General features: G+C 43.0%; 1 protein-coding gene across 2 annotated transcripts in view; it reads left to right on the forward strand.

Moving 5' to 3' along the window:
- The first annotated feature begins 1,035 nt into the window (after positions 1-1,035).
- PRKCA (protein kinase C alpha) overlaps positions 1,036-16,253 on the forward strand; it is a 135,244-nt gene continuing 120,026 nt past the window's right edge. Inside the window, exons 1-2 of one of the 2 annotated variants that reach the window (XM_015645435.3) lie at positions 1,036-1,273; positions 4,516-4,547. In XM_015645435.3, coding sequence (XP_015500921.1) covers positions 1,101-1,273; positions 4,516-4,547 — 205 coding nt within the window. In that variant the 5' untranslated portion in view covers positions 1,036-1,100. The remainder of the gene's footprint in view (positions 1,274-4,515; positions 4,548-16,253) is intronic. The other variant, XM_015645436.1, reaches the window with a different exon arrangement.

Here is a 16,253-nt window from a genome sequence, read left to right on the forward strand (position 1 = left end):
AGCACGTGTGGCGAGGGGGGCCGGGAGCAGCGGGGTGCAGGCTCTGGGACACGGGGGTGGCTGTGCTGACCCAGGGGAGGGAGGCAGGGATGGAAGGATGGATGGATGATGGATGATGGATGGATGGATGGATGATGGATGGATGGATGGATGATGGATGGATGGATGGATGGATGGATGGATGGATGGATGGATGGATGGATGGATGGATGGATCTCACTGCTGCTGCCGGGCTGGGGACAGGGGGCTGCCAGGGAGAGAAGGTGTGGGTTTCCATGGCTGACAGTGGGGAAATTGTGTGTGTGTGTTCTGCCCGGGAGGTGTGAGGGAGAGAGAATGGGCTGTGTGGGCATGGAGGGAGCTGGGGGGGTGAGAGGAGCCGATCTGTGTGCAGGAGTGCGAGGGGAACTTCTGTGTGTGTGAGAGATACAGGGAAAGGGGAGCTGCTTTGTGCCTGTGTGTGTGCACGAGGGGAGCTTCTGTCTGTGCGTAATAGGGAACCTCTGCCTGTGAGTGTGTGGGGGACGGAGAGAGTGCGAGGGGAGATTCTGTGCGCGTTTTAAGGGAACCTCCGAGCGTGCGCGTGTGGAGAGAGTGAGGGGAGCCTGTGCAGGTAAATGTGAGACAGAGACAGAGAGAGGACAACCTACGCTTGGGGGGAAGCTGGTGAGAGGGGAGAGCCGGTGTGCGCGTGTGTGTATGTGAGAGAGAGAGAACCCCGGTGTGTGTGTCTCTGTGTCTCTGTGCGTGTAAGAGAGATCCCCGGTGTGTATGTATGTCTCTGTGTGTGTGTGAGAGCCCGGTGCGCGGTGCCGGAGCTGACGAGGACCAGCAGGTGCTGCCGCCCCCCCGTTCTCCCCCGGCGCTCCCCGGCGGGGGCGGCCCCGCGCCCGCCCCGCCCCGGCCGGGGGCTCGCTCGCTCGCTCAGCCGCGGGCGGAGCAGCCGGCGAGAGGGTTCGGGATCCTCCTCCGCTCCGACGTCAGGCTGGGAGCGGGAGGCAGCGCCCAGCGCCGCCGTTGCCAGAGGCTCGGCGGCCGCCGGACGGGGCGGACGTCGGGGCGGCGACTCCCGGAGCGGCGGGGGGTGGGGAGGAGGCGCTATGGCCGACGTGTTCCCGGGCTCCGAGCCCGGCGCCGACCCGGAGGCGGCGCGGCGATTCGCTCGCAAGGGCGCCCTGAGGCAGAAGAACGTGCACGAGGTGAAGGAGCACAAATTCATCGCGCGCTTCTTCAAGCAGCCCACCTTCTGCAGCCACTGCACCGACTTCATCTGGTGAGAGCCCGGGGCGCGCGTCCCCCCCGCGCCCGCCGCCGCCCGGGCCCGCTCCGCCGCGGGGGATTCCCCGCCTCGGGCAGCCCCGGCTCCGGTGAGCCGCCGTCCCTGCCCTGCCTTCCCTTCCCCGGGCGGCCGGGTGCCGGTGCCGCCGCGCTCTCCGGGGCCGGGCAGGTGACCCCGCTGGGGTGACCCCCCGGGTCACCTCGCTGTCCCGGCGCTGTCGCATCCCCCTCCCGGCGGGCTGTGTGCGGCTGCCGCTGCTCGGGGGCTTTCGGGGCGGGGAGAGCCCCCAAACTTGCCGGGGGGTCGCAGAGACCGGCAGGGTCCGCAGCCCAGCGCTGGGGCCATCGCTCCCCACATGGCCCAGAGCCGTGTTCCTCACCCCTCGTCCACACCCGGGTTGTGCTCGGCGGGGCTGGGGGGGCTCAGGCGGGCACAGCCGCGCTGGGACGGAGGGTGCCCGTGTGCCCGTGTCAGAGCGGGGCGTTTCTGGGTGGCAGAACTTGGGTCACCCACCTCAACTCCTGCCCTGTGCCTGCCCTGCTCCCTCCCCGTGCCGAGGCCGGGCAGGCACCGTGGCACCGCCGCTCCGCTCCACGCCGAGGGAAGGGAGGGGTGTTTTTTGTGAGAGAAGGGTTCCTGCGAGAAGGAGCAGGAAAACTCCCTACCAACACCCTCATTACTGAGCTGGCAGGGGGAAATCCACCCATGGATTGTGGCGGGGCAGGGCAGGGCGGCAGCGCCGAGCAGGCCGGGCCGATCCGCGCCCCGTGAGGGGAGAGGCGGCCCCGGGCCGGGCTCGGCAGGAGCCGTGCGAGCCTCGGGGATCCTGCACCTGCAGGGCAGCACAGACAGCTCGGGATCCCCCTCCTTCACCTCCTCCAGACCTGCTCCAGCTCTGGGTGCCGAAAGCCAGAGCTGAGATTTATTTTGGGCAAACTTGTGAAAGGGTCCGCACGCAGCTGGCTCGGTGTCCGTGGCACGCTTCTTGCCCTTTTTATGTGTGTTTATGTGTCTGGACATGGACCTTTTCCTTCCTCCCTCACTTTTCCTCTGCTTGCATGCTGAAGCAAAGACTGTGCTTGTAGCAGAAATGATTGAAATATATTCAGAGTAAGGAAGGAAAGCTGACATGGTAGACTGCACAAGAAACAAGTCAAAATTCTGAGTTTTTTTTTTATTTTCTTTTTCTTTGTTAGGTTTTTGGGGTGGTTTTTTTTTTTTTTTGGTTGTTTTGCTTTTATTTTTTTCGTTTTTTTTTTTTTGAGAAAAAAAGCAGAATTGCATATGTTAAAAGTGAGAGACCTATAGAAACTGCTTCAAAGTTAATCTAAACCAGGATGAGTTGGGAGGTGTGAAAAACCACTGCAGGGTTATTGCCGAGCGGTGTTTGTGCACACGAGCAGCACAATTATAAAACAAAGCAGAGCTCTGTCACTAATGACAGGGTGGATTTGGAATTAAAAGGGTATCCTGTGGCTGACAGGTGGCAAAGAGCGACTGTGCTCTTGTCTTGTGGTGCTTACTGAGCCTCGGGAAGCTCTTGGAATTCCTTGGAAGAGTATCTGACACCTCGAAAACTTGTTACATTTTCTGATTTGGAGATGGGCCGCTCTCAAACAACCATCGTGCACCATTGAAAGTGTATCCAAAATGACTGGTGTCAATTAACAATGTTTGAAGGTATAAAGAACAGTAAATACAGCCTTTCCATGGACTACATCAACAGATTCTTTTCCTTAGATTATGTTTCATCAGGTAATATTTACCAAAATAGTTTAGTGCCTCTTTACCCTGTCCAGCAACTTTCACATCTTTGCTTTGGTTCTGGACAGTTGATATTTTTTAAAAGACTTTTTACTTAAAAATCATATTGCAACTGCTCAGGGAGCGGAATGGGCTGCGGCTCTGCAGGGATTCAGCTCCAACACTGAGGAACAGCCGTGTTTCTGCAGTAGATAAAAAAGGAATATTTACAAATAAGTCAATTTCAAAGCATTAAAAATTGTCTATTTCATGTTCTGAGTCCCACCATCAGCTTTCATGTGTTTGCATTTCCACACTTCCAGCTTTTGAGTTTTGTGAAGATGAGTGGTAACAGCATCAGAATGACAATATAGGCATATGTGCTGCCAAGTAAACAAATAATTTGATTTTTCTCCTGGTTTTCGTAGTTCTGGTTTGCTTATAATAACAAAAAGTAGCAATGTCTGCAGAGAAATGTAGAGAAATGCTCTAAGCTGTGTCATTTCAGCTCCCACCTGAAGGAACAGTGCACTGAAGGTTTTGTCTCTTCCATAAATAAATAAATTAAAAAGTGGAGAAATTTTTGATGTATGTATTTTTTTTAAGAAACCGTTTCATGAAGTTGATAATTAAGCCGCGTGTTGTTAATTGCACACAGCTTCTCCAGCTCATGGCTTTTGTCTGTTTGTGTTTGAGTGTGAGCAGCTCCAGCTCTCCAAATGAAAAACAGGCTGCAAAGAATAAGGCAGAGAAATGTTTATAGGCAGGATACTCAAAACAGTTATTTTTGTGGGAAGAGAATGTTAGATGCTTAAAGATAAACAAATAAATCCACAGCAGTGGAGTTTGCCAGAGGTATAAAATGTGTTGGAGCTCTGGATACCACTGTCATTGTATTCATTGCACAAGTGTTACACACACATTTGTATTTCGTTATGGAAATGGAGCAGGGAAGCTGGAGAATAATCAATATGAAAATCAGGGGCCTTCTCATTGTCTTCTCATTTATGTTGAAACAAGCAAAACTTTTCACCTGCCTGCTTTCCATAGAGCAAACAGCTGGACTCGAGCTGAGCCTCACAACAGCAGTTTATAATCCCAAAATCTGGATGAAACCCCAAGTCTGGTTTGTTTTATGTGCCTTTGCTGGAACTTGGACCATTTTACGTGGCTGTTAAGTATACATGTGGCATTAAATGAGTTGAAATATTATGCAGCAATCACAGATGATGATAATTGTAGATCCAAAATAGCTTGTAAAATAATAATAATAAAAAAATTGTTGCCAGAAGCTGAAATTACATAGCTGGTGACAGCTATTGTTCTCTGCTTTGAAATGGGTGGGCTGGTCTGTGTTGTGTATTTGAAAATCTGTTGCTGTCGTAGCAAAACCTGAAGTAATTTAATATGAAGCTATTTTTATGTATTTAGAGATCATTGAGTAGAAATTAAAATCAAATATACTAAGGCAGCTTTTTTCCTTCTTTATGCAGGGGATTTGGGAAGCAAGGATTCCAGTGCCAAGGTAAGCCACACCTGCTTTGCTGGCACACACAGGTGTCTGCACCTCACTTTAAAGGTACCCAAAACTTGCCAGCAGCAAGAGAGAAACAATCCTGGAAAATCTAAGCAAGCATCATTGCCTGTGTGAATTCTAAAAGAATATAATGGTTCAATAAAATAATTATTGATATTTACATAATTTACATTGAACAACCAAGTAATTGTTTATACTGTAATAATATAAAAAGTTGGTGGATTTTTTTTTTTAATCCCAGCACAGTAAATATCATATAATCTGTATGATTCTAACTTTTCATGGAAATAATCTGTGCAATTTAGCTTTGCAGAGATCATTTTTCTCATCAGAAGCTCTTGTCTGTGTGGGCGTTTTGGAAAATGGATTCACTTTTTAGTCATATGGCTTCTTTTCATAACCCAAAGTCCCTGGTTTTCATTTTCATACAATGCATGTCCAGGGGGACCTTTGGCTTTAACTCTGTATTAGGACAAGACAATTCTGTCTTATGTAATACTGAATTACGAAAAAAGAAAAATCCACCTGTGTAAAATCACTGATTTAATAAACCTTCTAACCTTGAGAAACTGAAAGCTGCTGTAGTATAACTGTAAATTCTGTATTCTCACACAGCCTGCATTTCTGCCAAATACTTCTCATTATTTAGCATTTAATCATGAAATAACCACACCCAACTAGTGCAGGTTTTATGTTTTGTCATATGTTTGCTTAATTAGGATGAGCAGTTTTGTCGTCCCTCTCACTTCCCCACCTTCTCCCCGTCACTTGTGCTGCAGCTGCATGTTCTGTACTCATTAGTTGGCCTTTTCCTTCTTTCTTTCCTGGCATTTCTGATGGGTATTTGCACTTGCCTTAGAGCACATTTGACTCTCCCAAACGCTGCTTTTACTTAGCAGTTAGGGAAATGATGGATTCTGTGGTATTTTCATAAAAGTTGATGTGAGCTGATGCTTCTTGAAATTAAAGCTCTGAGAAAGTGGATGTCAAAGACTGATGCCTTTTAAAGATTCACGATAAATAAGTTTTCTTTCTGCAAGCTGAGCCTTGCTGATACACACAGCATTTCCTGATGGAGGTAAGCAGACATCCATGATTTTCTTCTCTGTGCCCCAAAACACTAATATTACATTTTGTAGATATCCTCCAGTTTTTTACCACCCATCACATCCAAAACAGTGCTGTAGATGAGTGTGCAGTGCTTAGGTGGTAATGGAATGACATTTCCCAGTCCCATTCAGGACAGCTCCGTGGTTCCTAGTTCAGGAATTATTTAGAGGTTCATTACAGATTTCTGTTGATACACAGAAAATAATTGGGGCTGCATTTAAATGGTGCAGTTATCCAGCTTAGCCTTTGTAGCTTGCAGGGTGCTGATTTTCTCCTGGCTCACACTGGGCAGCATCCCCTGGCCTGACAGCTCATCTCCAGGGGATGGAATTCCTTCCACCATGGTAATTCTGGTGAGCCAGGAACAGCTCTGCAGCTGAGGATTGATCTGTACAAAGCCAGCTGGAGTTCTGGATTCAGTCTCATGTCCCCTGCAGATGCCATCCGTGGCCACAACCAAGAGTAAAAGCATTAGAGCAGCTCTGATTATTTTTAAATGCCTCAGAAGTGATACTTTTTAGGAATCTAAGTATGTTCAAACTTGACTTTTGTCTGTATCAGAGTGAGAATCTACACTTCCTCTTTGGAGACTGTTGTATCCAGTGGGTTTGTCTGTGTTCTTGGTCAAAATCTCTGAGCAATATTCTGATTTTACAAGGTTTGTAGCAAGCTGTTGTTTGTGCACTATTAAGTTTAAGTAAGGGTTTTTAACATTCATTAAACTTGTGTTCAAAATCAGAGTTCGTACTCTGGGACAATACTCTTGAAAAATAAAGATTCCCATGATAAAGTTAAGCCACTGAATCAATGGCTTTTCACTTCAGCTTTCTGAAGCTTCCGTCTAAAAAGTCACCAGCTAAAGCTAGAAAGGCAAATTTGTGGTCAAAATTACTGAGAACACGAGGAATTAGAACCAAAAGTCTGAAACTAGAAGATAGGCTGCAGAAAAAAAAACCCTAATTTCTGTAATGAAGTGACTGTCTTTACAGAGAAGAATGAAAAATGGAGAATAAAATGGAATTTTCATATGACATGAAGGAAAGAATATTGCAGTGACAGCTCTTTGACTGCAGTTCTTGGTCCTTCAGTGTTTCCATTATAAAAAGCCTTTTCTACTCTGTTTTCAAGAGTGTTGTGAAATCTCCCACTAGACACAAACTTGATCTCAGGCAGAATTCAGAGCTGGGGGTTTTGTTATTTCCAAAGTTGTTTGAAATTCCTCTGGCCTTTGATACCAAGATGAAGAGGAAGGCCCACAACAGTCACACATCACACTCAAACGATGTTTCTACTAAAAAAACCTGCAATTCTATCAATATTTGTATTAGAGTTCTTTAATTAAACAAAAGGTCTTACTTGTTATGCAGTTTTAAGTATTGCAGCAAATGTAGTAAGTTTCTATGTATTTTTAAAACTTCCATTAAAAAAGTGTCACAGAAAATCCAGTCTTGGTTTTATTTTTAAGATGCCCTCAAACAAAATATTTTGATTTAATATAAATTTTATTAGAATTTTAACTGTGCTATAGTGAAATTATCTGATTTTGGACCATTAATACCTTTTTGCATTGGACTTCCTTAGATCCTGTTTTCACTTGTGTGTTGTCACTTTATTTCATATTTTGATGCCCGTTTCTGCTGTAGTGTTCAGCTTCAGCATTACATAAAGACATTTAAATGAGCTGTTTGGTATTGAATTATTTCAACTAATTGTCCTAAAACATTTAGCAAGATAATTTTTTTCCCACCTCCTTATTTTTGTGGGATCCTGATGAATTTGCAAAAGACAGCAAATTAAATTTTGGTGTGGTTTTAAAGCCCAGAATGTGGCAGAGGGTCAGGTGCAATTGCATTATTACCACACAAATGCTCAGCAAGGGACAGTCCACATCCTAAGTAGTTTGTCTTCCTTAATGGGTGTGTGTTAACGTGGCTGCTGAATATTCCAGCAAACAGAAGCTCAGAAAGGCTGCTTAGGTTTGCAGCCAGGAGCTGGGATGTGGAGTTCATGGAGAGGAGGCAGAATTCGGTTGCGTGGTTGGAAAGATGATTTTTAGAGAACGAGGTTGGGCATCAAAAAGTAGCAGTGGAAAATATGTGGTTTTTGCCACGTGTGGGTTTAAAAATGAGCTTGAAGGACTTCAGCTGGATTAATGTTTTCCTAGGGACAGGATTCAGGAAGAATTTCTTCACAGGAAGGGTGGTCGGGTGATGGAAGGGGCTGCCCAGGGAGGTTTGGAGTCTCCATCCCTGGAGGTGTCCAAGGAATACCTGGATGTGGACTCAGTTTTCTGGGCTGGTGGCAAGGTGGAGGTTGGTCACAGCTTGGACTCGATGGTCTGGGAGGTGTTTTCCAACCTCAGTGATTCTGGGATTCTATGACATTTTTATTCCTGTTATTAGAAAGCTTTTTGCAGTTTGATATTTGTGGTTCGTTGTTGATTTATAGAAACATGAAGTATTTTAAATATTGTGCTTGTGAAACGGGAGTTCTCATTCTGCTGTTTTGCTTTTTGCTGTTTGCTGTTGATCATGTCTGTGGCAAACACGATGGGAGGATTATTCCAGGGAGGTTTGGCTTTGTTTTGTTTTCTTACATTGTCAAGCAGGCCAGCAAGCTGTCTGTAGCACTGAAAGCTTTCCTCTGATGTGCACCTGGAAATACATTGCAAGAGCAGTGTGAAAAACAGAATAATTTAAACCTTTTTCAATCTGCCACAGTATGAAAGTTCCTCTTTTGAGACAGCAGACTTTAAATTAAGCAAGCAATTAAGTTAAATTTTGGCTTCATCATTCTTTTGATAGACTGTTACACTCTGAGTGTAACCTATACTTGTTTCTTTCTGTTGGATTTCTAAGAAGCATTTTTCTGCTGAACAGAGATCAACAAATAGGAACTCAGTAAGATGTGAAGAACAAACATTGTAAAACATGTATTTATGTAGGTTTAGAGGTTGTTTTAAGTTCAGCACTGAAGGCTCAGCACATTTCCTCAGGGCAAAAATATTTTTAGTTACAGTAATATAAATGTGATCAGCTCATGCTCCTCATTAAGGGTCTGTTGCTAATTCTCTCCTAATGGTCAAAATTTGTGGTTGTTAACAGCAAGTTTTCCCTCTTTTACATGGTTGCTGCAGGCTTTACTGAAGTGCAATATTCTGCTGTAGTTCAGCTGTGAAATACATTTGGCTTAAGGAGAATAATGAGCTAAGGAAGGGTTTCAAGTTTGTCTCATAATTTACATAAATAAAAATTAGAGAAATCAATTAAAGCAGATCATTATGCTTCCCTAATCTGGGCAACTATTGCTCTTTCCACTGTTTTTTTCCGGTCTTCCCTCAATTTATTTTCAGATCAGTTTTCTCTGAATGCTGAATTTTACCTTCCATTGTTGTCCTGAGCTTCTTGGAACAGCTTGTGCCATGCTGGGTCTGGGCTAGGCAGACATCTACAGCAATTCCTTCCCTAAAAAGGGAAACAGGGGCATTTTATTAGTTTTTAATATTCAGATATTGTAACATTGGCACATCTAACCAGCAGTTCATTTCCTCTGCATTGTTTATCTTTTATCTGATGGTTCCTGACCTCTTTTCTACAACAAAAAGACCTGAGAACCCCCTGGTGCCACCTCATTTTTAAATTACGTATTTTCATTAAAAATATTGTATTAAAGGTCTGTGTAGTTGCTTGGTTGGGAAACTAATTATTAATGCTCTGTGATCTGAAGATTTGAACCACTGAAAACTCTGACCACTTCCAACCTGGTTGACACACACAGTTTTCATCAATCCTCAGTGCTGATATATTTTTAGTAGAAGCAGCACCATTTATTCTTTTTTGTGTATAGTTTAAGACTTTATCCTTGGTTTTCCATCCTTGTGATTGTGTTTCCCCTACAGTTTCTTCTTCCTTTTACAATCTTCATTTTCCTTGGTAAGCTAAGAAAGAAAAACCTATTACATTGCTGCGTTGCTTCCCATAAAAATAATTTGTCTTCCTTACTTGGAAATGTTTTTGCCAAAGGGTGGACAAGACACAAAGCAAGTTCCCCTTTCGATGCCAGAACTGCTTCTCTGGTATCATTATCATTTTTGTGGTGAGATGGGGTATTACAGACCAGGACTTGAACAATGTGGGTGTTTTGCTTTGTGCTCTTTATATTATTTATTAGTCATGTGCTATAGTTTACATTAACTAATGTTGCTGTAAGCCTGAGATTGTGAAATTAATTCCATGGAAGGCTGTGACTGTGGAGCTTGAAAGTAAGCATGAAATCTTCTGAAATGGGAATTCAGTAAAAATACACTTCCAGCAGCTGCCTCGTTAATGTATTTTCATGTGCATAACTTGGAGGTATCTGTTCAAAAATGGAACCCCCAGAGGAAAACCCAGACAGTTACACACACTCCCCAAAAAATCACAACCCAAACAAAATAATAAACAGCACCTGGGAGCATAAATTGGATCTGCACACAGCTTCCAGGATTCCTCTCTCTCCTTTGTCCTTCCCATTGGCCTTTTGTCCTCAGCCTGATCTGTGGCCTGTGTATTTCTGGACCCCTTCTCAAAGGGCAGTAATTTTACTGATCTGCAGATAATTTGACATACACACACACAGATAAGATGCTTGTTGTGCATTTGTCTTGTCAGTTTCTATTTATTGTTCCTCCCCTCCTTTGGCAGTCCTTACTTTTGCAATATCTGACCCATTTTATGAGGAAATACGGTGCTGTTAATTGCTGATGCCTGTGAAAGCAGAGATTCTGTTCTATTTCTGCAGGTGAACTCAAGAGACCTTTGAAAAATTGCCCTTGTTGTGAGTTTTACCTGAGAACAGCGGTGATGGCTGAAACTCCTGAGTGTCAATGAGTGCAGCCACGTGGGTGCTGGTTGAGATGAGGAGAACCCTTTGGAAATGTGTATCCCAGTCATCCCAGCTCTGTCTGTGTTGCTGGCTGGTCCCAGAGCTTGCTTTTCCTTTGGGTGCTACAGAGCAGGTGCTGGAGGGTTTTGGTTCCTGGATCCCACTGCAGCTCATCAAAGATAAAAGCACTGAAATTGAGATAGTATTGAACAGTTCACAGCATTTTCCTCTGCAGATGTGTTCCTGTTGGAGCATTACCTGACAATGTAGGTGTGTAGCTGCTGTTACACAGCCACACGTGGTGTTCATTTTATACAGGATTTCTGTGGATGCCATGAGCAGAAGTTAATGAATTGTTGGAAAGAAAGTTGCAGGAAGATGAAGAAAACAGATTTCCCTGTTGGGATGCATTGATAATTATTTCTTTTATGTTTGCTTTTGTGGGTTGTTTCTCTTCAGGGTGAGAGGTAAAAAATAATAAGTTATTTAATAAATACTTTAGGCTCAGTTCCTCAGCTTTTCCATCTGCAGTTGAAAGTGTGAAAGTCTAAGAAAGGACTCTCTTGTGTCTAATTAATAACAGGAACTACCCTTTAAGTGCTTTTAAATTCTTGTGGATGCTGAACATTTTAATTCTAAGTGTTTCCAGCAGTGCCTGTTGAAGGCTTGCAGAGGCTGGGAGTGCTTGGAGCTGGTTATCAGCTGTTAATTCTTCAATTGCAGCTATTTATGAATAATGCCTTCCATAAATGTGATTCATAATTCTTACCTTCTAAGTCAGGCAGCTAAATGTGCATATGTAACTTTCTGTGCATTTCAGTGTCATTTACTCTGGTTTCTTAATTAGAATGTCATTTACATTATGGTTTTTTGTTCCTTATTACATACTAAGGACTGTAAGGCACTGCAGGCACATAGGTATTTTTTTCAGCTTATCTTCTAGTTGACTTAATTTAGATTTTGAAATCACATTATTGTATTAATTAAAATCTTTTCATCAAATGAGCTTTATTAGAAGTCTGGAATATGTCTTTATAAACATAGAAGTCTACTGGAATTATTTTTGCCCTGTCTAGTTTACAAAAATGTTCTTTTTTACTTATCATTTAGACTGATACAGAAACACACTTTTTGAACTAAAATTTCAAATTGATTCAGAAAAAACGAAAATATAATCATTATTGCTCTTAGTTTGCTACTTTTTGGTTTTTAAAATGAAGCTGCAAAAGTCTAATTAATTCTTGCCTTTATACAAAGGCCTGTCAAGATTTAGATTTGCTCATCATTTACAATCACAAATAGAGGTTTTGCCACTGTCAGAAGTGTCAGTGGATGGACAGTGATCAACACAAATTACACATTCAAGGCTTTATTTGCCTTGTGTGGCAATTGTCAAGTTGTCTTCTTTTTGCTAAGAAAACAGCTCATATTAAAAAAAAAGTGATTTTTAACTAGAGTTGCCCCTTATTTGTCTTTAACTTCAATTAAAAGCATTATATACAGCTCTTAGTATTGTATACACTGCAAGCATTTCCATAGAGTTAAATGAAGCTTGTCATTTATTCTGAAGCAGAATTTTATGAAGATTGTTTTTCTGAGAATTCAACATTTTTATCCCTCTAAACAATCCTTACACTGATGGCACAACTGAATACTGGTGGCAATTTATTTTGCCATTTTCAAATATAAAATCTACAAGAATCAGATGTTTAGAGATTGGGTTCTGAGTGCCTGGGTTTTGAAACCAGGATGTGCCTGGGGGTGTCTACTTAGAATATGTTTATAATAAAAAGGATTGGTGACTCAAAAGTGCCTCAGATCCTGACCTTCCTTATTTTACTGCTAAATGAGGTAAAGCACACATGGCAAGGCACGGACTGTAGATAGAAATTCCCATTTTGAAGAGTGCTGAAGGTTATTCCCAATGTAACTCCCTTCCCAAAGCACAGATGCTTCACTCTTCCTTTTCCTTGGAAATTATCAGCATTTCTAACTTCCCTGGAATGTGTGCTGAATGTGGTATTTCAGCTCCTTAGTAAACAAGCCATTATTCATGTCCAAGGAGGAGTTGGAATAGTACTTTATCTTCTTTCAGCTTCTAGTGTGTGTGGGTTTATTATTTTGGTTTTTACTCAGCAGCATTAGCCAGAATCCACCTCAAAGTATTCTTGTTCTCAAGAAGTTGGCCTTTAATATTAAAAAAAAACCAAAACAAAATGAAAAAAAGGTGAATCTTTATGTTCTGAGAGTGCAGAAATAATCCTTATTTTATGCAAAGTCGTTGTGCACACCAGTGTTTTACTGGGTTGATTTTAAGTTTCTTTGTTTCTTAAGGCATTGCTGTTGGGAAAAATCCCCTTCATAGTTATTTTTGCTCCTCTATCACCGTGTGTTCATTTTCACAGCACCTCCTGATTCCCTGGAAGGGGTGTTACCTGTCCTGTTCCCTAGAACCTCTTACCTGAAATACTTTTCCATTTCTTGCATCCAGGCTTTGATCCCCAGAGGATTTTTGTGTGCCTGAAGGTGATGCAAGGCACTGACAGGCCCTGGGCAGCTCCATTTTTCTACTGTTCCAGAATTGCATAAAATAGATCTCAGCCTAACAATTCCCTGAACTTGCTACCATAAAAATGTTACAAAATAACGATAAACATAGAAATAGTCTAAGTTTATTACAAAATTCATCTACAGTTACTTCCACTTCCTTCCATTGTGGCAGGTTAGCTGATGGAATTTGTGATGTGCTGTAAAGTTAGATTTTGGACTGTTCCTACCTTGAATGCAAACTTTAAATTAATTAAATTTGAGATATCAGTTTTATATCTTCCCTTTTTTGTCATCAGCTTTTACAAATTACATCTGCTGGATGTAATTTTATAGAGTGAAAGTTCTCTGTTAAAACAAGTGATGTGGATGCAGCAGCCAGCAATATGTACATTCCTCAGGGTGGGTTTTTCAGTTATGTGTATGTGCCATTGAGACAAATGCTGCAACATTACAGAAAGAGTGGAGAAAAATATGATTTCATTTATGGTCTCTTTCAAATAGTTTGATGCCTAGATATTGCTCAGAATTCCTTTTGCTCTTATTGAGACTTGTGAACCTTTAAAACACAGTAAAGGGCTCAATAAATCTTGTTGTGCAGCTTAGTTAAACTATATATTTTATTGGTTTTTTTAATGCAGTGTATGGCCAGAACACACAACTGTGGTAATTGCCAAAGATCCTGGGGAATATTGTGTTTTGTTAAATATTAAAACTTCCTAAAATATCACTCTTAGCCCAGTATTATCAGTGAGGAAAAGTGGTATTTTTTTTAATGGTAATTTATTTCTTTGTAATCACAGAATGGTTTTGGCTGGAAGGGACCTTAAAACCCATCCAGTGCCACCCCTGCCATGGACAGGGACCTTCCACTGTCCCAGGCTGCTCCAAGCCCTGTCCAGCCTGGCCTTGGGATCCAGGGGCTGTCACAACTGCTCTGGGCACCTCTGCCAGGGCCTCCCCATCCTCACAGGGAGGGATTTCTTCCCAATATTCCATCCAAACCTATCCTCTGACAGTTTGAAGCCATTCCCTGTGTCCTGTCCCTCCATCCCTTGTAAAGGGTCTCACTTCATCTTTCCTGCAGCCTTCAGACACTAAAGACAACAGTGAGGTCACCCCAAAGCTCCTCTTCTCAGGGCTGATCAATCCCAGTTCTCCCAGCAGAGCTGCTCCATCCTCTGACCATCTCAGTGTCTCCTCTGGACTCTGCAGCAGCTCCATGTCCTCTGTGTCCTCTGTCCAGCTGTGCTGGGGCTTCCAGCTCTCAGCTTGTCTGAGCCTGACCTGTGTGTTGGTACCTCCAGCACAGATCCTGCTGTGTCAGGAGCTGCTGTCCCTGTGCCCCAATGTCCCTGACTTGCCTCAGAGAAGGAGCACTGTGTAGTCACTGAAGAGGGTTTTGAAGTGCAAGTGGTGGAGATGTTTTCTACATTTTCCTGGGAAGCTGTATTGTTTCCTAATGGATCTGCAGTCCTCATGCCAGCAGCACAGCGGGCTGTTGCATTAGAGGGTTTTACATCCTGGTGCTCCCTGTGTGCTCTTGCCAGTTGTTGTTTCCAGCAGTTGTCTTAAGTGTTTTGTTCTGCCTCAGGTACCCAGGTGTGCCTGATGGAGCTGTAAAACTGATGCCTGCCCTTGTTTTCTTACAAGGCACCAAAGCTCATCTCGAAGATTTCTGCAAAACCCAAGTCTTGTCAGCATCTCTTGATGCTGTGTAATGAGGAACAGCTTAGTTGTCAAGTTTATATAAAGTGCTGATGATCTAATTGAGCTTGAGCTTCTTTGAACCCTTTGCAGAAACAGAAAATTTGTTGTATATTATTAAACCTGGTACAAGGCCAGGCGTCACTTTCATTTCAGAATATAAATGCTTATGTTACAAACATTTAAGCCTTGTGTTTTATTCACACTGTTTCGTGGCAGCAGAGGTTTTGCGTGGTTTCTGTGGGTTTGGATACTTGACAACAAAAGTGCTGAAGGCAAGGTCTGTCAGTGTCAGGGGTTCTCCTCAAAGTTCATCAAGCAGCAAATCTCTGGAGGCCTGGGACTGCTCCAGTACCTTGGACAGACATCATGGAGCACAAATACCCCACCCTGACATCTCTCAATGTGCCTTGTCCAGGTTTCTCTTCTCATAAATGGACTAGAAAAGGTGATAAACCCCTGTAAAATGTTTGCTGATAGAGCTATTTCTATTTTGGGAAGAGGGAGGACAAACATTTGTCACTGCTGCGTGTCCCCTGGTTTCTGCAGAGGGTCTTTGAGCCCAGATTTGTTTCCTGCCTGCACCCTGAGCTTCCCTGCTCTGTGCTGGTGCTGTGCATATTTATAGTCACAAGCTGCAACTACAGCTCCTGGTTTTAAACAACCAGCCACCATAATGGACATATAAAGTCTCAAGGGTTTTATTGCTCCTGTCATCTCAAGTGCTTTTGAATCCCGATTACAGAGCAATAAAATGTGGTTGGTTGGGTTAATGTGACTGACAGGGACAGGGACTCTGTGTGAGAAGGTATTGAGTTAACAAATTCATTGATGCAAGGCCATGAATTTATGGACTTTCTGTAACTTTGGAGTATTGATTATATAAGTGAATGTGTAGCCCAAGACTGATGGAAGGAATAAAAGACCTCATATATCATTAATGCCTTTGGGAGGTCTAATTTGGGTTGTGCAGGTTTTTATAATGAGCTTTCTGAAAGAAGCATTGATAAATAAGTTCAGTAAATTTTAATGAAGTCCTCAGCACTATCTATGAAGCTTATTTTGTAGTTTAAATCAATACACTAGACAGAGTGGTAATTGTAGAACTTACTGTAGAATTAATTTTTTAATAATTCTTGCTTTCTTGGCTTTTATTCCACTTATGCAAATATTGACCTTTGAATTCTTACTGTTGCCTGTGTTTCAATGAGCCTCGCTTTGAAGGGGTGAGGGGATGTGTGTGTGTGTCATCTTTAAGCTTTGGTTGTAATAATTAAAAGGGCATTGTCAGACACTGGATCAGTTGACATTTAACATGGCAAAATGAAAAGGAAATCAGTGATAAAAATCATTGGGGTTAATTTTAGAACTGTCAGATTTGCAGAGCAGGGAATGCAAACTGGGCTGGCCAGCAGGTGTGTCAGTGATGCCTTTCAGAACTCCCAAAACACAGTTTGTCCCAGTTCT

Source organism: Parus major, chromosome 18, assembly GCF_001522545.3.
Source record: "Parus major isolate Abel chromosome 18, Parus_major1.1, whole genome shotgun sequence".
Lineage (NCBI taxonomy): Eukaryota > Metazoa > Chordata > Aves > Passeriformes > Paridae > Parus > Parus major.